This window comes from Ochlerotatus camptorhynchus, unplaced genomic scaffold (assembly GCF_037179485.1).
Source record: "Ochlerotatus camptorhynchus isolate MF236.1 unplaced genomic scaffold, CSIRO-AGI_Acam_v1.1 ptg000021l, whole genome shotgun sequence".
In the NCBI taxonomy this organism is placed as follows: domain Eukaryota; kingdom Metazoa; phylum Arthropoda; class Insecta; order Diptera; family Culicidae; genus Ochlerotatus; species Ochlerotatus camptorhynchus.
The window spans coordinates 980,489-1,005,909 of record NW_027040513.1 but is presented as its reverse complement, the minus strand read 5'-3'; the positions used below and the strand labels follow the sequence as shown (position 1 = coordinate 1,005,909).

The 25,421-nt window shown below is 41.3% G+C and overlaps 1 protein-coding gene across 2 annotated transcripts; it reads left to right on the top strand.

The window, feature by feature from the left end:
* Nucleotides 1-139: 139 nt before the first annotated feature.
* LOC135703891 (zinc finger protein ZFP2-like) lies at nt 140-25,391 on the top strand. Of its 2 annotated transcripts, none has more exons than XM_065225268.1 (5): nt 140-368; nt 3,397-4,776; nt 24,662-24,785; nt 24,874-24,957; nt 25,019-25,391. In XM_065225268.1, the coding sequence occupies exons 1-5, from the start codon at nt 255-257 to the stop codon at nt 25,342-25,344; spliced, it is 2,028 nt and encodes a 675-aa protein (XP_065081340.1). In that variant the 5' UTR covers nt 140-254; the 3' UTR covers nt 25,345-25,391. The 2 variants fall into 2 exon arrangements, with proteins under 2 accessions (XP_065081340.1, XP_065081333.1); XM_065225261.1 differs by lacking the exons at nt 140-368; nt 3,397-4,776 and adding exons at nt 12,419-12,658; nt 23,181-24,557.
* Nucleotides 25,392-25,421: the final 30 nt, after the last annotated feature.

Sequence of the window (25,421 nt, the reverse complement as noted above, 5' to 3'; positions counted from 1 at the left end):
GTTGATGGGTAGAATGCGAACGGAGCTGAACTTGCTTGACCGTTTGACAGCTTATCTCGGTGTGCGTGGCGTTTTCTGTTTGTAAACAAAGCAAAATCTAACGATAGGTTGATTCAGTTCGTGTTCTGGAGCTGGGCTTAAACTTTCAATCTTCGATTAAATTATGAATATTTGCAACGTGTAAACAAGTAACAGTGTTACAAATATTTGAAAATTATTCCAACTGAATCCATTCCAAGGTAGGAAGTAGAAAAATGAACATTTGCCGAACGTGTGCGGCAGAGTCTAGTGAGGAACTGGTGCCGATATTTTCCAAGCTGGATGATAAGTTTATTGCGAATGTGATCGTTGACTGTAGTTCTGTGACGGTGAGTTGTTATTTTTATTTTATGTCCAAACACTTATCCATATAAGTATGGCAATTAATGTCGTTAAAAATAATGGCTCTAAATTAAGTTCTAGGCTAGATAATGCCTGTTTTGCGGAATGGAATTGGATTCAAATATTAAAAGTCATTGATTTGTATGATAATGGAAAGATTTCGTTTTTTACTGTAGTGTGGGAGGAAGAGATGAAAGTCACCCAAAATTAACTTGTAAGGTCAGGCTACATTTTAATTGCTGTCACTTTGCAGTAAAACAAAATGTAATAATATGTTTCATTTTAAGATGTATTTTACATTGGTGCATTTTCCGCAAATTTATTGATTCAGGCGGCAAAATGCTGTCATAATCTCATGTAATATGACAGAAGGAATGCAATGCTTTTTTTCAATTTTAAATGCGTGGAAAAAATCATTTTATATTTTTGGTAAAAACAACAAAGTAAATTGTCCTAGTTTCTTTAGAGTTCGAGGTACCTTGAGAGTGGAAGTGAAAATCAATCAGGGACTGGAGATGGCATCGCAAGACTTAACAACCACACTACTACCAACCAGTGAAAATTTACGATCTTATATTGGCTCACTACTTGACTAGCCTATTGGTCCCAAGGAAATCTATTAACGTACCCCATTCTTGTCGAAATTCTAGAGTACTACACTATGTTTGTTTTGATCTAAGAGGAAGAGGTGACAATTGGCTTCTTCCTCTTTTATTTCTATCTCTATCTCTATCTTTATCTATCTCTATCTCTATCTTACGCACATGAAATCGGCCAATCAGGAGCTGGTTCACGTTTGACAGAAAAGTGGTTCATTTTCGCCCCCGTATTGTCACCTCTTCTCTTAGGTTTTGATTCGCTATGAAAGTTTGGCATATAAAATGAGGGGTTCGTGGATTTTCCTATGTTTCGAGGGGTGCACCGATTAGCAGAGCTGAGCCAAAAAGTTGAGCACGTTTCTTCGGAACCATCTGGTCTTAAAGTTACCTCTATGCTAGTACTTTCTCTCTGAGATAACTAAGTTGGTAATTACGAGAGGAGCAACACAATAGTTGGGTAAATATGAATTGCATTATAACACACCATCGACTGGACATGCTTTCGGCAACTTGGGGCTTTACGTAGTGATGAAAACGTCGCTAGAACTATTCCACAGCCGCAGACAGTAGGTATATGAGCAAGTCAAACGCGCACTTTTTTGCCTATAGCTTTGAAGACATACTTCAAATCTCCTCGCACATCGGACGATTTAGGCAAAGAAGTGTGTGTTTGACTTGTACTGTCGCATTAATGGCCTTTCGCTCATTTTCAACTTCTATTCAATTTTCATACTGCCGTACCCTAACGGAACTATCTACCTACCCTCTTCTAAGACCATTCTCTATCTAATAAATTATCACACTAAAGCTTCATGTTAGCTAGTATTTCCAACCAACTCTCTAAATCTATTGTCTAACTGTCAGATTTTCCGCAACGTATCACTAACGGATTCAATGTGCGGAGGCCTTGAGTCTTGGTGACGAAGTATCTAATGTCAAACAAAGGTGCATCCTATGTATACACCCTGAATTATTTCGGTGTATGGCAGTGTAGCTACACCGCAAAAACGAAAACGACATAAGTATCGAACCGCACAACAACAGTCTGGTTCAAGGCAAAGATGGCGAAGGAAGCGTGGGCCTGGACCAGCTTGAAGACATACTTTTTACTCCGCTACCCGAGCAGGAGAAAATAACTTATGGATACCAAATTCAGGTATGATATCAGCTTAACTGGCAACCTACATATGGTATTGATCAGCCTGACATAAGAGGAATATTACCAAAAATAATACGTTAAAAATGTTCTAAGACTCATGGGTTTGACGTTGATGGAGCGCCATGCGTGGAAAATTGTGAACCTCGTTGTAGAAAAATGGTTGTTGCATAGTGTTAATGGCATTGGTCTGTTAAAAAAATCTGATAGCATTTTTTTCTCAGCTTTCAGATGGTGACATCAAAATGAAAATCGGTGATTGCAAACATAGTGAAAAAAAAAAAAAAAATCTGGAAAAATTCAATATGGTGGCCAAATTCAAGATGTCCAAAAAAATATCCATTCTGAATTAAAGCCCAATCCTTCCTCTTCAGTCTTCATAATAACGTATTGTTTCGAGGAGGGTTGCATATCAAATTTAAAAAATTTAACATTATAAATATGTCAAACATTGTTTGAAATTCAAGTTTTGTGAAAGCTGTAAGGCCCCTGAACCAGCGAGGGTACCATTAATTTGAGCTAAGGAAAGTGGCAATCTCATTTTTCATCAGTTTCGACCAGTCAAGTGGATATATTTAAATGTTTAAAGACCATGTGTCTGCCTGGTTTCAACGAGAATTACTCTATACTAAAATTCTAAGTAAACCTACAACAGCGACAAACCATAATTGGGGATGACTCCAAACTTTTAATTCCCAATTCCCAATTCTGAGAAAATCAGTCATGAATATTCAGCGTGAATTTAAGAAATGAACAACAACTTTAAGAGAAGTTTTGGTAAACTAAAATTGTAAAATATATTCGACCAGTTACTTGCAAACAAAATTTCAGTCAATACCTTTCGAATGACCTATAAAACCTATAACCGAAAAATCTATATAAAGATTGAAAATCGTTCGTAAAATGGCAGAGATATGAGCAAAAAACATTTACATGTTTTTTAAAGGGTGACCGCTAACTTATGATTGGGAGTGTACCTCTGAGTGTTGGTGTAAGTGAGTGTAAAATTAAACTCGGGGCTTGTTTCTCTGCAGCAAACACTTAGATACTTTTTGAACCTTTCCAGATGTGGGCCCGAGAAAAAGGCGAAGTTGTATAACAGATTCCATCAATCGTGTCCTCAATTGGTTGGTTATCCTTCTATACGAGACTTTCATCAAACCCAAAAATCAATATTTCCATGGAAATCCATCCCGTTCACTGCAGAACCTTCCAAATAAAGTAGAACATTCAAATCAAATTTTGTTTCCCCCGTTCCAGATCAACGAAGACGATGGCCTACCGTCGTACGTCTGCAGCAACTGTTTGGTCAGCGTCAAGGAAATCCTACGCTTTGCCCAGAAAGTCCGCGAATCGGATCGTAAACTGCGGCTTCTGTTCAAAGGGGAATCTCTGCCCGCCGGTGTCAAAAAACAAGAACAGGAACCAGTGGATGGCACCTTCGTAACCGTTCCCCTGGAAGTGGATTTGACCGAGGTTAAGCTGGAAGTCGAAGACGAAGACTCGGTGGAACAAGGTTTGAAGCAGGATGAAACCAACGTGCTGGAAAGCGAGCCGGAGTCGAACGACAGTGAAGATAGCAATGATAGCGATTGGAAGGGTGATGGTAAGACATCGGATGAAGAACCCGTGGAAGAAAAAAAGGCTGCAGGAAGGAGGACTAGACAGAAGACCGCTGTCAGTGCAAGTTCGGACCAGGAAGATGATAAACCAAAGAGAAGAAGGCGCTGGAGACCGAAGAAAGTTAGCGACGACGAGGATGATGGTGAAGACTCTGATCTGGATGAAGTGGAACAGAAAACATTTAAACTTGTGCAGGCCGAGCAGGGTCGATCTTTTTGCTGCTTGTGCTTTAAGGATTATGAAACTCGAAAAGAGTTGGTAGAGCATGGAAAGGAAAAGCATTCAAAGAAAGTCAGAAAGGTCAACTACTCGAAAAAGTACGTCTGCGACGTATGCCACTGCAGATACATTACAAAGGAATCATTAGAAGAGCATCTGGCTATGGCAGACAAGTTATCAAAGAAGAAAATTTATGAGTGTTTGCGTTGCTTCAACCGATTTATTACCGTCAAGCGAAGGCGTATCCACGCTCACAACCATCCCAAGTATGCTGAAATTCCGGATCCAGATACGGAAGAGAAACGAAAGCGTGCGGCAACGTGCTGTAAGAAGGGTTGCTACAAGAAGTTCCCCACAAAGGATGATCTTCTCGAGCACGGCAAGAAGGAACATATGGTCCACAGACCGCAGATAAAAGACCCCGCGAAACCTCATGAATGCCCGGTTTGCTTCAAGAGTTTCGAGAAACTGCAATCGATGAAGCGTCATCGGTACAGGATGTTCGATTCCTGCATGCAGTGTTCGATATGCGGCAAGGAGTTCAAGAGCCGCAATTCGATGATCACCCACGAGCGCAAGCACAATAATGAGAAACCGTTCGCGTGTGAAATATGCGGCAAACGGTTCGCGATAAGGAACCAGCTGAAGAATCACATGGCGATACACCAGGATGACAAACCGTTCGTCTGTGCGGAGTGCGGTTGGAGCTTCAAGCGGGAGTGCAACCTAAAGATTCATATGCTGCAGCATAGCGATACCCTGCCGTGGAAGTGCGATGTGTGCGGGAAGTGCTTCAAGGTGAGTGCATTTTCTTTGGTGTTGATTGGTACAGAGATTTTGTGTGAAATTTGTACTATGTGTTGGGCCCCCGGTTAACCTATATGTAACCAAGCCTTTTCTTCTATATAATATATATCTCCCATGTTGTCAGGTTTTGACTGATTTTGATGAAACAGCATCGATCAGTTTTTTTTTTCATCTAGTTGAATTTTTACTTAAATTATAAATAATCAAAATTAAAAGTAAAAAAAGGTTATCTTCCATTTAATTCCACTGAATTAATTTTGGTATTCATGAAGAAACGTATTTCGGCTACAATGTGCAGTCTTCATCAGTGTCATTTCCACTAAAGACTGATCAAAAACCTAACCCCCTTAAGTACTCATGCCCATGGATACCAAAATTAATTAAGTGGAATTAAATGGAAAATAATCTTTCTTGCTGTTTTATTTAAGCATTTCGCTAACAACCCAATTTCATTACTTCATTATGATGGCTACCAAGCCTTGGGAATTTTTCCTTATTAGAGATTTGAATAGATTTTTCTCCTTTGCTTTACTTAAATCTTTGGTTATATTATTAGTTAGGTAGGTTCCGATTCTACACGTTGTAGTTTCATTTGTGCTGAGATGTGTCATTGCCATTGACAGACTTTCACATAATATTGACAAAATTGTTCGTCACACAGTCACTGACAGACTTGATCCTCAAAAAACCTTCTTCACAATCTCATTCGTTGTTTCGTCAATGACAAAGATTCACCTGGTAACAAAAAGTGTTATTTCATAGATTCTGTGTCACATTATTGTTATCAAAGCATAGATGTTTGTTCACATTAACGGCTCCATATAATTGTGTTGCTCAAGTCACTTATTTAATTTCGTTACAAATTTAGTTAATATAAAAATCTACACTTGTTCGTCACTGACAGCATTGTCATTAACAATTAACATGGTTTGCCTTGACTGTGACTGTTAGCGCAAATCGATCGACCAATGCAGAATTGTCAATATCACCGTGTATTGTCGAGATTTTGCAGCACTGCCCTTGAGTTCTTCAGAATTTCCTGACATTTTTGAAATAACTATACTGCCGATACTCGCATAATTGTCCCATCTTTGCTTGATTTCCTATTCATATGGGACAGTTATGCTTTTATGGGCAGTATAAGCCCCGCAACTTACCTGAAATTAATACGAAATAAGAAATGTCGATCTAAGTTTTTCAGTTAAGTTCTCAAAATTTTCCTAAACTTCCTAAAATTATGGAAACAAATTCATCATAATTTTAAAATTTCCCCATAGTTACTTTCCTGGTGTTTAATGTGCTTTCCTTATGTTATTGGGACTACCAGAAAGATCTCTGAACTTCACCTAAGATCCTCTGGTCTTCGCTGAATTTATCAATATATATTAAAAAATACCCCGTAATTTTACTAAGTTGAATTGAATTGCCTTAACATAATATTCCTGGAAGTTCCTGAAATTTTCCTTAAGTTTTGAAATCTTCTTAAAAGTGGAACTTCGCCTAAAAATTATATTTTTTTCTGAACTTCTCTGGACATCCATGAAGTTTCCTAAGTTCTCGGATTATCTCGTGATTTTTTGGAACTCCATGAAACTTCCTGCAATTTTCCTAAAATTAATGGAGTTGCTCTGAAGATCTCCGATCGTCATTGAAGTACTCGAAACATTCAGTTTCATTATATGAAACTTCTTAAAAATCTCTAAACTTTTCAGAAGCTCATTGATCTTTGCTGAGATTCCTGCTTTCAGGGTTGAAAATTCTCTGGGGAGAATCACCCGGGTGCAAGAGATATCATTCTCTGAGGCAGGGCTGTCATCTGATCACTCAATGCGAGCAATGTACTGATTTTCTGAAATAAACAAAGTGAGAATCAAGCAACCACAAAGTTTGCTTGTCTTTCACCCTGCGCAAGTGTAAAGCAGCGGAGAAGAGATGACAGACACACACCTAGAAATAACGAAAGCTCAATGAGTAGCCATCGCTCCGACGCAAAGATCACCACTTAGTGTAGGGTTGCAAATGGGAAAACCAGCAAAAAGACAAAATTATTCTTTGTTATGCCTTTCTTCATCTCCTATGCATGCAGTCGTGGTAAACAAAGTCTGCAAAGAACTCAAAGAAGACATTAGCGCTTGTTGTATTATATTCGCTCCCTGCGCCGCACGTAGTGTACCGCTCATTGTGTGGATCGCATTCTCAAAGATTAGTTGGAAAAGAGTGTGCGAAGCAAATGGGAGAACCACACACTCTTTGTCGAGTGTTGTGAGATGCATGCACAAAGTTGCTTTGCTAACGCTCTGAGGTGCTTTCCAGCAGGGGTGAATCTCTGCTTGTCTCCTCAGAGATTTTTCCTGGCACCACTGGAGAGATTGTTAGACACAGCACGAGAGAGTGAGAGGGTTGACTGTTCACTGTTTGTCTGTTTATACACTCACTTCCGTGAGAAAGATGGCAGCGCAAAGGTGTTGTTGTTTCTCCAAAGATTCCGGCAGAGCTTTACGTGAGTGAGTGAAAACATCAACGTATACAACCTTCTCACAGGCATATTCGACGTGGCAGTTGAAGTTTAGGCGATCATCGATCATCACTCCCAGGTATTTCAACACACGCTTTGAGGTTATGGTGTGCCCCTGACGGTGATATCTCCCCGCTGTACCGCTTTACAGTTACTGGCCAATACCGATTCCGTTTTTGTGGAGGGCTATATGCAGCTTCGCTCCTTATATCCAGTTACCAATCATGTCGATCGCCTCGGTCGCCAACACTTCCACCTCTTCCAGCGTTTCGCCTGTTACCGTCAAGACGACGTCGTCCACAAATCCAACGATCTCAACTCCTTTGGGCAGCTTCAGCGTTAGCACGCCGTTGTACATCCCGTTCCAGAGCGTTGGACCAATGATGGTGCTTTGTGGAACTCCTGCTGTGATCCTAATCGATCTCTGTCCCATGTCTGTCTGTCGACTGACTAAACTGAAGCAAATTTCAATAATGATGCACTGATGCACTTCCCGTATTCGCATTTCCAAAATTTTACCGAATTTTGTAATAATTGACTACATACTGTACGTTAATAGAAAAAGTTACCTTTAAAAAAATCTTTGTATGAAACAAACTAACAACCAAAGTCTTCACCGCGCACCGGGGTGATTCTCCCCGGTGAAGCAAACGAACTCTCTACGGTGCTCCCTAGTGATCACTCATACGCTCCGGTGTGTTGGACTGGTGGAGGTGCGAACGTCAGAAACTGTATTTGTTTGCGAAGTGGGAGAAGCGGTAGAAAGTGAAAACAAAATAAAAATCTCTCGGGCGAGTTTGCTTTTGTCATAGTCATCACCCTGCTTGCTCTGGGGAGAATAGCATCCCTGCTTGCTTTTTTCTAAGTTCTTGAAACCACTATGAAAATCTTGGAATTCCCCTAATATCTGATCACAATTTCCTGATGTTCATGTTTCTTCCTAAAATTAAAATGAACCTCTGGGAACTTCATAAATTTCCTGAGTTTCCCGGAACTTTTAAAAGTTCCTGAAACTGCCATGAAATTTATTGCACTGTCCTTATATTGCGAAGTATTGCTAAAGTTCGCTGAATTCTTCTGAAGTTCCTGGTACTGCCCTAAAACAAATGGAACTATCCTAAAAAATCTTTAAACTTTCCTGGTGATTTCTGGGCTTCTTTGTAGTTCCAAAATGTTCAATAAAGTTTTCTAAAGTTCTCTGGACTACTTTGAAATTATCGGAACTATTTAGGGTTCTCGAAATTTTCATGGAGTTCATGAAACTGTTCTGAATTTGTGAGAACTTACGCTTACGGAACATACGGTTACGCTTAAAACTTTCCCGAAAGCCCGGACTTTTCTGCAATTCTCGAAACTTCCCTGAAGTTATTGCAACTGTCCATAAGATCTCTGTAATCCCCCCAAAGATCTCTAGACTTAGCTTCTTTGAAGTACTTGGGTCCACAATTTTCTTCAAGTTATCTTTACATCTTTGAAGTTTTCTGGATATTCCTGAATTTCACCGAACTTCTTAAAAGTTTCTGCAGTTTTCCTGAAGCAAATGGGACCCCTTTAAGTTTTTTAAGCTCCGCAGAGGTTTATAATATATTCCAAAACATATTGGAACTTGCCTTATATTCTCGCAGTTTGTTTATGAAACTTTCTTGAAATTATCAGCATTTACTTTAATTCCACAGAACTTCTTCTAAGTTCCAACATTATTTTTTTTAAATTATTGGGACTGCCCTGAAGATCTCCAGTCTTTCTTAAAGTTCACGAAGCATCGCTGAAGTTCTCACTAATTTACTGGTAATGATCTGGAATTGACATAAAGGTCTCTGAACCTCCCTGAAGTTCGCTGGATATTCTGTAAAGTGTCAGAATTTTTTCTTAAGTTCACTAAACTTTCCTTAAGTTTTATGGACTGCATTCTAATTTTCTGTGCTTGTCGATATTCTCCTGAAATTAATGAAAGTGACCTAAAGTTCTAAAAATCTACTTGAAGTTATGGAGGCGAACCAGCCCAAGGCTGAAAGCCTCCTTAATAAAGTTAAATAATAATAATAATACTTGAAGCTATTCTAACCTTTCCTGAAGTTCTCATTTTCCTGATACTCATGGAACTGCGTTTAAATTTTCAGAACTGCCCAAAGTTCACGTTGCTTTTCTAAAAATCTTTAAACTTATAACTGAAATTTTGGCATCAACTGTAAAGTTTTTGCTATCTACCTGAAGTGTATGGAACTGCCCTGAAGCTCTCTGATATTCGATTAAGTGAATTTTTGTGAAATATATGGGACCGTATTGCTATCGGAACTTATTCTTCGAGCTGCATATTTAAGTTGGGATATGTAGGTATCTGTCTTGATAGGAACGCATGAGCATTCATGAGGCGCATTCAATTCAATTTGTACTTGATGGGCGCATTTTACTTTTCATAGAACATTTAAAACGGGATTTTTTTAAATGTTTGTTTTTAAAATTGTTATATTTCCTTCCACATTTAAAGGCATTGGTTAAATCTAGATGAAGACAGAACATTTCTCATGTTGTTTTGCTGGTCAAGTTGGACACCGGAAAACCCCATATAGGGGAAATGGCTCTAATGTTACACTAAACGAAAATCAATTATTTTATTCGTGTGTTTAACTTATAGATTTTTGCCAAAACATCAGCCTTATACATTCCATAAGACAAACCATATAGGTCCTGTAAGAATGCATAAAAGGTATGTGTGACCGCTTATACATTTCATTTGACACATGATCTTCATTAACTTTTTGCAAGGCGTCTGCTTTTTAGTTGATTTATACATTTTATGAATAATCAGCAATAGAAATTTGCCAAAAGGTATATCCGTGTATGGATCAAAGATTGGGCCCATCGCTAAAAATCTGCTATTTTTCAATTTTATCTAGATGAACGCGTCATTGGGACAGTACTAATGGATATTTTTGGTCGCTATTGAAAATTTAGTCGATTGCTGAATTTATGTATGGGCTCAAATTAGAGACATTTAGGCTGACATTACATCCATTTCCCCTATGCTAGATAATAGTTTCTTTAATCAAACTGTGGGTTGAAAATAGCTGGAAATGATTTTACATGGCCGTGTGGTTGCAAAGAGAATTTGGCAATGGTAATTAGGACCTAGTCCATAAGGCTATCCACGAGACAGTTGCGATCAGCTGACAATTTAGTTTACCAAGAACTTTTGACCGATCACAGTAGAACTACTGGCAGTTTATTCTCATATGAATTTCTGCTTTGTTTATGTTTACATTCAGCACCATTAGCTCCAGATCACTCACACATTCTAGATTTTTAGCTGTCATGTTCGACTGAGAAACGTCTCTTGGATCACCTTATAGACTTCTTTGACGTTTGTGAAATGCACAAGTATTAGTGCAAAACTCGGGGTAAATTATCAGGCCTATTCTGCGCGGCGTGTGAGGTGAGGTGACACGCTCTCACTCGTGAAGTGACAATTGTCACCTCGGGTGAGGTGACTCTCCGTGCAAATCAAATGGAGAGTCGACAATTGTCACTTCACCATCACTTCACTGTCACTTCACCTCACACGCCGCGCAGAATAGCCCTGTATAAGTATTAGTGCAAGAAATCCTTTGAATTTACCCAAAATTCTGCACTACTACTTGTGCAATTCACAATCGTCAGAGAAGTCTATTGGCAAATCAAAGTTGGCACTCGTGAAGAATAGAAGAACTATGAAAGTGATGATGATTTCAAAATTTTCCACGGGGAGGTATACAAGTGCAATTTTAAAATGCTTTTATTTCGCAAATGGAGCATTTTATTTAAATCTGGTTGCTGCTACAGTTGTAGAAAAGCTGAAATCTATGTATACACATACAAATCAAAAAAGAAATTATTTTTTCTATATTATATGTCTATTGAGTAGTCCTTAAGTTTTTTATTAACGTACCACTTACCAGATTTAAATAAAATTCTCCATTTGCAAAAAAAAAAGCAGTTTAAGATTGCACTCGTATACCTCCCCGTGAAAAATTTTGAAACCATCATTACTTTCATAGTTCTTCTATTCTCCACGAGTGCCAACTTTGATTTGCCAATAAAGGTCACACTAAAACGCTACTCTCGTGGTTGACCCCAGGCTTCATTTAGTTGCCAACAAAATGAGCCTAGTATAAACTTGAAGGTTCTTGTTTTCGTTCATACCGTATGTTTCATACAATTTTTTTTTGTATGAATATACGATTCGAACGAAAACGAGAATATGGGTGAATAACACCGACAGAATTGATACATGGCTTGTTTAAAAGAGCCATTCCCATACGAGGGAAGTCCTTTGGGAATCGCCCCTTTGAACTTGTTACATATTAAATCTTTCGATGTTCAGTTTAAAACTACACGGTAAGAAAAAAGTTCCCAACGGCCAGTTCACTTTTACCTACTTTTGACTAGTTTGTCTCATTTTCTCCTTCTAATGTTGTCAAAAACGGAGGAGCAAAACCACCCAACAGGGGTAGTAAAGTATGGGAACCCAACGTTGAGTATAATTATATTTACCTACTGTTGGGTACAACTAACGTACTTTTGGTTAAAAAGCCAGTGGAAAATTCCATACGAACTGCACACAAGTAAATGAAAATTACTTTGACCCGCTTTACCTACTTTTGGGTTCCTGCACTATAGTGCCGAGATGAGTGAAAAGAACTTAATTTTGGGTACTTTTTTTTCTAACCGTTTAGTTTAAGATTTACCGGCCTTATTGTTTACTAAAGAAAAATATTCTCGCACAAATCGGGTTTAGATTAAAATATATACTGAAGATAGTATACATTTTATACTATGCTACGTGTAAACCTTGTGGATGACCATAAATGACTAAATTGTAATATATCGACGACTACTATTATATCAGAGTGTACTTGACGCATTCAAAGTTACGCCCTTTACAACACAACATTCCTTTGCGTAGCCGGTGTTGATGGTGATGGATTCTTCAATGATCGCCGTTTGTTTACCATAACATTCGCTTGAATGTGTGCACAAGGTACTGTTCAGCCTCGGGTACACTATGAAAGAAGAAAGATTGCAGCCCGAAAGCGGAATGCAACAAAAACATTGCACAGTGACAATTATTGGCGACGAGGTGCATTTCGGAGTGGTTCGGTTGTCTCGGTGAAAATTTAAAAATAATTCTGGCTGAAGAGTGTTTAAAGTCTGTGGATATGTGAATTTAGGAAAAGACCAAAGAAGAGCACGATGACAACCTGTCGGGCGTGTGCGGAGACTGTCGGCGGTGAATCTGATGCGGACGAGTTGATTCCGATTTTCTCCAAGATGCAGGATGAGTTCATTGCTAATCTCATCGTGGAATGCAGTGGCGTCGAGGTGAAGTGTGGGATATTTACTTATGAGATCGTTTTGATTTGTCTCCAGATTTCTTTGGACTTAAGATGGAAATTTTCCTTCCCATGGTGGCACAGGTGATCAAATTCATTGGTCTGTCTCATGTTTGCCAATCTACATTAAATAGTCAGTACTTATTTAATCTTCTCCGTGTGCTTATTGTTCTCGTATATTCATGACAATTCTACTGAACGACTATTGTAAATAATTAAGATACTTTTGGTTTTAAACAGAAACTTGTTGTGATGGATTCGTTAATTTTAGACAGTATTGATTGTCTTTTGTTCTAGCACTTTTGTCAAAAACACATTTCTGTATTTCAGAACAAAGAAAAACCTTTAAGGAAGCACTTTGACTATATGTTTTTAGTATTACTTCTACGTGAAGTCAACGATTTACATAGTTGAAGATGCTAATTTCAAATAACAGACTGTAGTGGTAATTTTTATACGATAGATGGAGTAGATGAAAGCATAGAGTTGATAGTTCCGTTAGAGTCTTCACACTGCCGTACTCTAACGGAACTATCAACTCTATGCTTTCATCTACTCCATCTATCGTATAAAAATTACCACTACAGTCTGTTATTTGAAATTAGCATCTTCAACTACTTTAAGGAAGGTCAAATATGAAACAATTTTGTTTAAACAATTTCAAGTAAAAATTAAAAAAAAGATAAAATGCCAAATGACTAAAAAATGCATGAAACGTCAAGCTCTGGTGTTTACTCAAAATTTTGAATTTGGCAAAAATCACGAAAAATTTTAATTTACAGGAAGTAAATTATGGACAAAAGAGTATTTTTTACAGATGACTCTAGACCTATGTAACAATTTTAGTTTTATGAGGGTGCTGAAGACCAAGATTTCGACTTGTAGAATGCTTTATAACCTCTATAAAACTTGCAATGTTACTTGGGGATCTTGTTTTAAGTCAAACAAACGAAAATCGATTATTGAAAATTCACCAAATCCCGAAAAGTCGATTATCGAAATAAAAAATTTCCATGTTAATTGAGTGGGAAGGAGTCGATCACATTTTCATATTATTTTGTTGAAAAATATTAATTTTCTTGTCCATTGCTTGATTGAGCCAATATTTTGTAAATTTAGTTTAAATGATCTTTATTTTAGTTTAACTTGGACGATTACCATATAAATTTTTACTAAGTGATTTAATGATTTCTTCATCTTTAGGTATGGGCAAAATTCAAAATTTGTTTTACAGAATTAGTCCTAGACTTAGTACACGGTCGACCACCTTGGTGGGATTGGTTTGTTTTGTTTTTAGAATTTGAAGAGAAACTACTTAATACTACTATTTACAGCTTAAAACTAACCTACTCTACTATATACACTTAACCTACTATGTACAAATTGCTTATTAAAGCATGTTCAGAAAGATTGCATTTTTGAATAAATTTAGTTGTCATATCATCAATTTTGGAATCTACTTTGGGAATTTCTGCCTCTTGATGGAGGTCTGCTATTCTTGTGTCGAATGGACGATCTAGGATCATCCTCAACACTCTATTCTGTGCAACCTGGATTTTGTTCCTGTGGGTCTGAGCGCACGATTCCCACACCGGGGCGGCATAGAAGATCGCGGGGGCTATGATCTGTTTGTAAACAGCCAGTTTGTTTTGCCTTGAGAGTTTCAAGTACTGGCTGTGTATGTGTAGACTAGACTAGACTAGCCAGTTTGTTTTGCCTTGAGAGGCGGGATCTGCGGCAAATGAGCGGATACAAACACCTAACCAAGGCGGAGCACTTAACTAGGGTTTTCTCTATGTGCGAGCGGAACAGGAGCTTCTCATCGAACAACATCCCGAGATAAGTAACATCAGTGGACCACTCGACCCTTGTACCATCCATTATTACGGTACAGGAGGGAGACGGTTTAAGTTTTAATGATTGTCTGTGAAGGAACATGATCGCTTGGGTTTTCGAGGCGTTGATTTTGATTTTCCACGTGGTGGCATAATCAGTAAAGGTGTCAAGGCATCGTTGGAGCTTGTTCGTAATTTCACGAGGCATCCTACCCTTGACAGCTATCGCGGTGTCATCTGCAAACAGAAAGAACACGCAACCGTCTCCTAGAGGAGGGATGTCCGACGTGTAGATGCTGTAAAGCAGTGGTCCCAGCAGACTCCCTTGCGGAACACCTGCTGGGATCGGAAATTGTCCCGAAAGGGAACTATTCAACGACACCCTGAACGACCTTTGCTGGAGATAGTTACGGGTGATTTTCACAAGGTATGGTGGAAAGTTAGAGTTACAAAGCTTGTATATAAGTCCGTCGTGCCAGACATTGTCAAACGCCTTTTCGACGTCTAACAAGGCCATGGCTGTGGACTTGGATACAGCTTTGTTACTTCGGATGTTATTCATCACCCGCACTAGCTGATGATTGGTGGAATGCCCCTTGCGGAACCCGAACTGTTCCGGAAGAAGAATGTCATGTTCCTCCACAAACTTGTTTAGTCGGCTGAGGATCAATTTTTCGAACAGCTTGCTCAGCGCTGAGAGCAGGCTAATCGGTCTGTAGCTTGACGGTAGTGAAGGGTCTTTCCCAGGTTTGCGGATCGGGATGATTTTTGCCACCTTCCAGATGCTTGAAAAGTAGTGCAGCTCCAAGCATCTGTTGAAGGTGGCAGCTAGCAGCGAGTGCACCCTCGGGCTGAGATTTTTCAACGCTAGGTTGAATATTCCGTCAAACCCGGGAGCCTTCATGTTCTTACTGTATTTCAGCGCTGAGCAAATTTGTTCCTCTGTAATCCGTTCTTCTGGAGGGACGGCACAAGGGGAGGCATCTAACGTCAGGACGCACTGCGCAACCTGGTTCTCGAGTGGACTTGGGATTTTAGAGCCAAGCAAATGCGACTGGGCAATGTGCTCCCCAATCGCATTGGCCTTCTCTTCGTTGGTGATAAGCCGTTCTTCATTGACTCTAAGTGGTGGAATGGGCTTGGGGTGAGACTTCAGCACCTTGGCAACCTTCCAGAATGGTCTGGAACGGTCGTCCAGGTTCTGAACGAGCCGCCCGAAACTCTCGTTCCGGATTGAGACCATTCTGGAAGCGATCTGCCGATTCAGATCGACCATTTCGTATTTACGCTGCAGATCCCCAGTCCGCTGAAACTGGCGTCTACGAACATTTCTGAGCCGAATCAAGAGTTTGGTGTGGGAATCAATTGCTTGAAACTTACCCCTCACAGGAACTCGTCGAACGCACTCTTCGTCAGCCACGGATATGGCTTGATGGAGACCCTCCAGGGCCCGGTCGATGTCATCCACTGTGTCGAGCGGTGGGTTGTCGTCGATGTGGCGGTCGACCACGCGTCGAAACTGAACCCAGTTGACTCGATGGTAGTCCTTCCGCTGGCACGGTGCAGGGGCCACGTTGTAGCCCAGCTCGGTCAGCACCGGTTGGTGGTCCGAACTCAGGTCGTTGACGGCAACCGGCTTGGCTAATCTGGTGTTTGCCAAGAACAGGTCCAGCGTCGATGGGTTGCCCGTCGGTGATGTGAAGGTTGGTTCGTCCGGAAACCAGACGGAATAGAGACCATGCTGGGAATGGTCGAATAGCAGGCGGCCGTTCTGGTTCTGCTGGTAGTTCCGCCAGGCCTCGTGCCGGGCGTTCAGGTCCCCTCCGATTACAAAGCGGGCATTGGTGTGGGTTATGATGGCAAGGTCGTTCTTGAACTGCTGTGCTGTACCATTGCTAACGGTACATTGCCGGGGGCAGTAGGCGGCGATGAACCGGACGTTTCCGGTCGATGTTTCCACCTCTATGCCAACGGCCTCGATGATGGAAGTGCGGTAGTGGGGTAGGGTGCAGTACTTGATGCCTTTCTTGATGATGACCGCGACACCGCCCCCCCTGGAGCTGGTGCGATCAAGCCGGACAATGCTGTGGTCGGGCAGCCAGAAGCTGTCACCGGTCTTGAGGTGAGTCTCGGTGAGAAGGCCCACGTCGATGTCGTGCTTGCGGAGGAAGTCTGCAAGCTCAATGTTTTTCGCCCCTACGGAGCGAGCGTTCCAGTTGGCGATCTTTATGGGTTTACGGTCCATAATTAGCGACGAAGGAGATGATAGCTTGGAGCTGTTGTGTTCTTGTTGCGCAGGTGCGCTTGATGATGATGGCCTGGGCCAACAGTGTGACGATCTCATCCGTTGACAGCGGAGAATCGTCTGTAGCTTCACCGGTTGTACCGGCCAATCCCGGAGCAGGGGGATCCGTCGATGGGCCGGAGGCTTGACTGGGTACTGCAGCGGCAGCCGACTGGGCAGCAGCCAACTGTTGGTTGAGCGGGAGCGGCGCCAACACTGGAATTGGCCGTGGTTGGACCGGTGATAACGGAGGAAAGTTCTGCGCGTTGTTTTCCGGGACCTTCTTGCGACCGGGCTGGTTGTTGGACGAGGCCTTCTTCCGGATCTCGGCGTATTCGGCCCGCTTCGGACAGGCCTTACTCGTGGCCTTGTGGGCAGCACCGCAGTTGGCGCATGTGGGAGCGGCTTCCTCGATGCTGTCGCAGTCGTCGATCTTGTGGTTTTTGCCGCATTTGATGCAGCGGCTGGCCATGCGGCAGTTCCTGGTGCCGTGCCCAAACAATAGGCAGTTCGAGCACTGAGTGACGCCACGGTGGGTTGGCTTATACCGCTCCCACTTCACTACGATGTGGAACAGTGTGCGTGTCGTATGGAGATCCTTCACGGTTGTGGAGTTCTTCTGCAGATGGACCAAGTAGAGCTGGTCACGATACTTGATGGCCTTGCTGCGGGTCATCTTGTGGATTTCGACCGGCTTGAGGCCGTTCTCCTTAATCTCGTCCATTAAGGTGGTGGTGTCCATGTCGTGGAGCCCGCGCAGCACCACTTTCAGCGGCTTGGTGGCCTCGACGTCGTGGGAGAAGTACTCCAGCTTCATCCTGTCCAAGAGGGCCTGGACTGCGTTGTAGTGATTTTCGGCCGAGACCATCAGTTTGTAGCCTTCCGTGCACCGTTGAATGGTGCAGCGAAGGCCCTGCTTAATGTAGAAATCCAGCTGCTCCCATAGCCCGGGAAGGAAGCCCTTCACATAGAAGGGTGGCAACTTAACTTTTTTAGGCACCGTCTCAGGGTCCGACTGCGGCTGGGCTCCGTTCTGCAGGGCGGAGAACGGATTGTTGCTCAGCAGCTTTTTTGCTGCCGATGCGGTGGCGCTGATGTCTTCAGGTCTGGGTCGTTTAGTTCCGGGAGGCCCCGGCTGCGGGTCCGCAACGCCTGTCGGGACGGGCAATGGGGTTTTCTTCTGCTTCTTCTGAGCTGGCTCGGTGGTCGCGCCGTCTCCTGGGAGAGTCTGTTTTCCCGGTAAGCCGGCACTCGCGTTACCGCGCGATTTCTTACCCATGGCTGGGTCAGCGAGAGCGTCACTATACAACGCGGAGCTAATTCGACTTGCGAACGAACGAACGAAACTAGAGAGAATTCAAATCGACTGAACTGCTCAACAGTCTGGCAGCGAATGAGACGAATATATTTTGTAAAGTTCGGAATAAGCTTTAAAATGGTTACCAAGCAAGAAACTGACAAATTAAGTCACACGGTCGAAAATACCTTTGCTGCTTTCCCTCAGACCCGTTTATTTTGATGTTTAAGTTGTCTTTGTTGAGGATGTTTACAATCAGTAGTGATGTTTGCAGTGCTGTTTCATTGGTCTGAATAAATTTGGCCAAACTTGTTCTATTACTTTACAATATAAATTAATTCGAACGAATCTGTTGAAGAAACGTAAGCATTGGTGTTGTTTCTGATTGTTGATTTTTTTAAACAACCAATTCGAGTGATTTTGCACCAATCAGTTTAACACTAGTTCTCGACGTTTGGCATCAAAAAAAGTGTTCGATGTCCGATGAGATATTTTACAGATGAAATGAGTTAACTTTAACACATTAACGCCCATTGATCTTGGTTTAGATCAGAAGCGTCCAATACCCAGTGATCTATTTATAGATCAGTTACATTTTTGAGAAACTTGAGCACAATAATTATACATTTGTTCACCAATATTGTTCTATGGACTAATTTCTTGAAAATTAACTCACTAGATGATGTTAGTGCGCTTTATCCAGTACCTGTAGGACTGCATAGAAATCGAGAAGTTTCCGCCCAAGTCACACAAATTATAAACTTAAACAGTGAGGACAATTCGTGTTATGTTAAGTTGATGTTGTTAAAATTTTAAATTTGTCCAGAAATGCAGGATTGTTCAGTAATTCGACTAGTATACTAAGTTTTCAAGGAGATTCAAAATTCCAAATTATTTCCAAATTACATCCCTATAAAAAAAACCTGGGGTTTTCCAGCTAATGACTGGCAAGAATACGAAAAACGCAGGGGAAATGAATAAAAATTAATTCCGGAAGAACCGGATTGATTTCTGAATCTGGTGCCCACTTCTATGTTAACCTTTATTTAATGAAGAGCTTTGAGTGTGTTTGTTTTTTCCTTTAAATTCCGTTATAATTGCTTATCTTTTGACAGATACGCGTATTTCATCTACTACTTGCAGACTTCATCAGTGCCAAGTGGTGTTGAGTACTTGGCACTGATGTAGTCTGCAAGTAGTAGACGAAATACGCGTATCTGTCAAAAGATAAGCAATTATAATGGAATTTAAAGGAAATAAACTAACACACTCAAAGCTTTTCATTTATTTAATTTTTTGTTTGTTTTATAACAACAAAACTGTAAATGTAGTTCAAGTCTTGATGAACCTGATTTGATTTGTCGCTTTACGCTTCGCGATCGGACAGTGTTTTTCCATCTCCGGTATACAGTTCCATTTCGGCATATAAGATCAATTTTCTTCCTTGATGTTGTTGGGTTGATTACGTTTCCTTGCAGATTCATCATCAAAGGCAACGGGCGGGCACCGTAGGTAAACTTAACGACTTCACCAATTGTATTTCGAACCGCACCATCGAACCGCACCACGAGGGGCTATCAACTTGAGTATTTTCGATTCATCTACCTGACTTGAAAAGGTGTATTTTGTATTTTTTCGTATATATATATTTTTAAAATTAGTGTATTTTTGTATTAAAGTGTATTAAATTCATTATGAAATGTATTTTTCGTGTGTAAAGTATTTGCGAGGTATTTTTGAGTATTTTTATTATGGTATTTTAGTTTCAGTGTGTACGCATTTTGATTTTTTTGTGTATTTTCCGAAGTGTGTATTTACAATTCAGCTGATTTATGAAGTTGATCGCCCCTCGCCGCACCATACGACCAGATCTACCAGGAATTTTACCAACCATCGCTGAAGATATCCCGTTTCGGCCGTATTGACTGCCGTATCGATAAGACCCTCTCGTCCGGCCATGGTGTGGAAGAAGGATTCGGAAGGCCCGACTTGAAGATGTTCTAAATGCGAGCCGCTAGGATTTTCGCTGTGGATCGGATGAGTCGATCTAAGTTTTGCTAGTTTTGAAGAGAGCATGGTTCAGAGAATACTTACAGTATTTAAATAAATGTTGCAAGGAACGACCCTTGAACCCGTTGGGTATCCGTTTGCCATTTTGAAATCCTTGGTTGAATCGCTGTTTCACCAGTTTCAAGTTTCAAGTATGAAATATGAATTTCTAACACTAGATTTACTTCGAGGTAAACAAAGTAGTCAACCTTAGCACCGATTGATAAAACGTCAACACTCAAGAGTGATGCCGTTTTGTATTATATTGTTTGTATCCTACTTGTCAGTGTTATAGATACTATAGATTCCATAGCTAAGCGGAGGCACAAAAAATTGTTTTGGCAACCATGAAAAATAAATGATTTTACTGGCATCCGTAAAAAAGTTCATGCCATCATAGAGCTCTTCGTTGTGCAGTTTTGTTTTGTTTCGTGCGTAAAAGTTCAAAATGCAGTGCAAAGCAAATCTTTGCAACAATGTATCGAGGAATGGTTTGCTTTATCTTTCCTTCTTGCGTTATCCGTGAAATTAGTCGGAATGTGGAGTGTGGAAAGCGTTTTGTGCTCATAATATTACAATACTTCTCCCTCAAACAACACCATGATGACGTTATGCTCGTTTGGCTACACTAACTGAAAGTTCGTTTGGCTACTTTATACTTTTCCTCCGTTTTTCTATGGAATCTATAGTATCTATAGTCAGTGTGTGTCCTAAAGTGGCGAACGGTGCCGATAAGTGTGACATACTGTGTTTTGGCACAGTGTACAGAGTTGATTACTCCTTGGATCAAACATACTATTTGATTTCCAGCTAGTGCATGACAATTTCTACTGAAATGTGATAAATGTATTATTTTTGCAACGTAATTTCAACCCTAGTTTCAAACATCTTATGCCATGGTTGAACTAAAACGCTTTTCTTGTACGAACTACAGTCGAATTTGGTATTTGCTTGTAGAGACCATTTTTTCTATCACACCTCTCAATTTCAAGAGCACACAACTCAAGATCTACGAGGTTTATACATCTGCAAATTTCAGACATCGCTTGCTTCTCCGCAACAAACAACAAGTAGTAGTTTCAGCTACGTGCTTTAACATAAACCTTATTATTTTTACATGTGAAGTTGCGAAGTGTAACACGAAAAAAGACGCTACAGTGAATCACCTAAAGTGGACTATGTTTTAGTTGGGCTTGCGTTAGTTGGGCTGTAGTAGCCCACCTAAATCGAAGTCAAACGTCGTTTCTGACATTGCACATTCATTTTCGAGGGGCTCATGGATGAACAATTTGGATAGTTGCTAAACGATTTTGATGATAATAGACAATCGATGTATCCACAAGCAATTTTAAGCTTTGACAGCTCAGCCCAACTAACGAAAGTCTTTCATTAAGTGGGCTATGGGTTTAGCCAAACTAGCGAAAGTTGACTGTACTACACAATTATGCTCAGTGTCCGCTTTAATTGGAACAGATGGCACCTCATGTAACAAAAAGGGAGGGATTTAACCATTATCACTTAATGCACCTTTCAGCACTACTTCTGTTTTTTTTTTTTTTTGTTTATTAATTTATTTGATAAGGCTCAACCGAATTAACTTTACAGAGCCGAGGATTCTTGGTCACTATACAATACATCTTAAAACTATAGTCAAAAGGTACAACACAATAAACACTTTATCTTCCGCTATCCAAAAAGCCTCCTCCATCAGAACTGGAGCCACTTCCAGTGGTTTCATTGTATGGCAAATTGTTGTACGCCAACGAGGGTCAGAGCGCGTCCATTGCAGCAATGGACGCAAAACGTGGTCAGCACTCACACACTCATCACGAAACGGTTGCTTTCCAAAGTCGACGACGCATCGACCGAAAGAACTGCTGATGAAGAACAATGAGGAGGACCACACAATGGTTGCTGCCGAAAAAACAGACGATCGCGTAGCACACATCGAGAGTGGCCTGCTTTTGTCGACAGCCGAGTGAACACTCTACTTCTGTATTTTGAATTGACACATTTTAAAACCGAAGTTGTATTTTTTAAATTTTCACAAGAATGGAAACGACACAGCAAAACAAAATAAAGTTATTTTCGCAGCGTGGCCTTCTTTGATCTACTGACAACGAGTTAACGAGTTGGTGTGAAATTCGTCCAACGCGTAAATCATACACTGAAAAAAGTTTTCATAGAGTTTACAGTTGGGAGATGATAATTTTCGAATTACAAAATTGATGATTTTTATATGAGTTTTATACACTCCTACCCTACATACTTATGGTGATAAGCTCCATCTTTGATCAACTTTTTATACTGGCCCTGATTGGAGGATTTGCCAAATGTTTTGCTTAGAATCGTATTTATTAACATCAATGTCGGAATTAATGCAGCCCGACATTCGTGATCGGTATTTAATCTGAGGATAATACCGCTTATGTTCATCAGATATTATTTTATCAGATGAAAATACAAATTATTGTATGATATTGCTCAACTAATTGACTGTCGCGAAGGCTTTTGATACTTAATAACATAATGAACCGAATATCAGGCGGTTCGTTAATCCGGACTTTACATTTTTACGATCAATGCAACGTCTACTGTTGTAACATAATAACAATGTATGATTATTCTGAACGATACTAAAATACCATGATACAATTTACGTGCTATTTTGAGCATAATGGAAACTTTTGAAAGAGTTCGGATTTGTGGAATTCTGGAATTCGAGCCTTTACGGTACCTGTTCTCTAAAAAAGCAAACCCAAATTGAACATGGATTTACAATCCACGAATCTTTATAGTTTCTCAGTCGAAAACAACTAAAACATTGACAAGATCCCACAATTTGAGCCATAAGGAGTAAAATGGCCCCATGTGGCTTTTCGTTGCTTTTCCATTACCAATGCTACAAGTACAAGTAGGTACTGCAAGTCAATTTAACGAATTGACAATCGGAAAGCTTAGAAAAACACCGTGGAGCCATTTTACCCCAGGAGTGCGTTTTAGACCATCCAACCCTACGTAACCACAGCAAATATATCCACCACAGATAGTCGAAGACGATGGTCTTCCATCGCAAATCTGCCGTCCATGCCTGAGCAGTCTCCAGCAGACGACCATCTTCATTCAGGTGGTACGCTCTGCGGACCGAAAGCTCCGAAAGGGTCTTGAAGGAGAGTTTGGCAAGGAAGAAAACAAGGACTCTGACAATGATACAAGTCAAAACAGACTACCATGGCAAACCGTTCCGATTCAGCTGGATGGTATTAAGAACGAGGATGTTGAAGATCAGGGGACGAAAAGTGAACTTGACATTGATTGGGCAACCGGAAGGAGCAGTTCCCCGATTGTTTTGGATGAACAAACTGAGGAAAGGAATGACGATCACTCTGATAAGGAAGTTAACTCTGAATCAGAAATGACTCGAAAGCAAACACGAAGGAAAAGGAGATCAAAGATCGTTGAAGATGCAACCGATTCCGATTCGGACGATCGCCTACGAAAAAAACGAAAACGTCAGACTCGCCCCCGAACGCTTGAATACGATATTGGAAAGGGTGACGAGTCCGAAGGCGAATCCATTCCGGAGGCTCGTCTTCGAGAATTGTACAAAACGGTCCAAGTGGATGCCAACACTTTCGTGTGCTGCGCTTGTTTGAAAATTTTCACCAACCGTTCGGAGTTGATCGAGCATGGTCAATCTTCCCACACCAAAAAGAAGTACATCAACGAATCGAAAACCAACATCTGTGACGTTTGTTTTCGACGGTATTCAAAGCCGGGTCCGCTGGAAGCTCACAAGCAGAGTTTCGTCGGACTGGACGTGGTATATGAGTGTTTCCGTTGTCTGACAAGAGTGATCGCACAAAACCGACACCAGCACGCTCGAACCCACCTGAAGCATATGGAACCGGCAAGAGACGACGATAAGTCCAAACGGGAACAACGCTGCTGTGCCAAGGATTGCACCGTTACTTGTTCCTCCGAGGAGCTTCTGATCACTCACGGAAAGGGCACCCACATCGGGAACAAAGTCGACACGGACGATCCACAGCGGCGGTTCGAATGTCCGGTCTGCTACAAACGATTCGAAAAACGGGAAGCTCTTACCAGGCATCGGCATCGGATGTATCGTGCCACCCATCAGTGTGCGGTTTGCGGGAAGGAGTTTAAGAATCGCTACGAAATGTTGGTTCACGAGCGGAATCATGAGAATCGGAAACCGTATTCATGCGAGATTTGCGGCAAGCGGTTCAACTCGAAGGAAGCCGTGCGGGTTCACATGTTGGTTCATTCGGATAGTAAACCTTTTTCATGTACGGTCTGTGGATGGAGGTTTCGGCGGAAGTGCAATCTGAACAAGCACGCCTCCAAGCATCGGGAGGATACACCGTTTGAATGTAGCGTTTGTCAGAAGACTTTCAAGGTAATTGGGTGGTTGTTTGGAGAGGGAGGAAATGTGGTTTGTCAAGAATTGTACTGAAGCGAAAGATCTGATTTGGAATCGTGTTCTTGTTTGTTTCGTTACAGGGAAAATATCACCTACAATATCACTTACGGACTCATACCGGTCATAAGCCTTGGAAGTGTCGCTATTGTGACAAATCCTTCGCAGATCATGCCAACAGAGCGAGGCATGAGACGTCTCATACCGGTGAGTCTAGACCTTTGACTTACTGTTGTATTCCAAGGATTCTCCCAGTCTGACCTGTGCTTATAACTCCCCTTCTCTTCAATTCCAGGAATCAAGCCATACAAATGTTCCTTTTGTGATAAGACCTTCATCCGCCGTCGGTTCCAAATCGAACATGAAAGCACTCATACAGGTACGTGCTCTGCATGTAACTCATTGAATTGATCACTGACCTTCCGACCCTCCTTCCCCAGGAATCAAACCGTATCGTTGTGAAATGTGCAATCGTACCTTCAGTCAGAAAACGTCACTCAAGAAGCATCTGGAAATGCACCCATTGGCACCAGAGAATCAAATTTCCCTAGCCCAACCGTCTCCTATGCCGGTAGATTCACCCATGTCACCACCACCACCAGCTCCGTCATTGATGCCACCTCCCTCGACGGCCGTATCATCTACAATGATGCATCAACAACAGCAGCAGCAGCAGCATCCAAACGCAGTCGCCATGATGGCAGCAGCTGTGGCCGCTGCCGCGAGTATGGCTCCCATAGCCGGGCAGTCCTATCAGCAGATTTAGGTAATTCTAGTCGAACAAAAGATCGATAATCTTTAAAAAAGAACTATTGTTACGTTGCTTATTCAGTGGAACGGAAA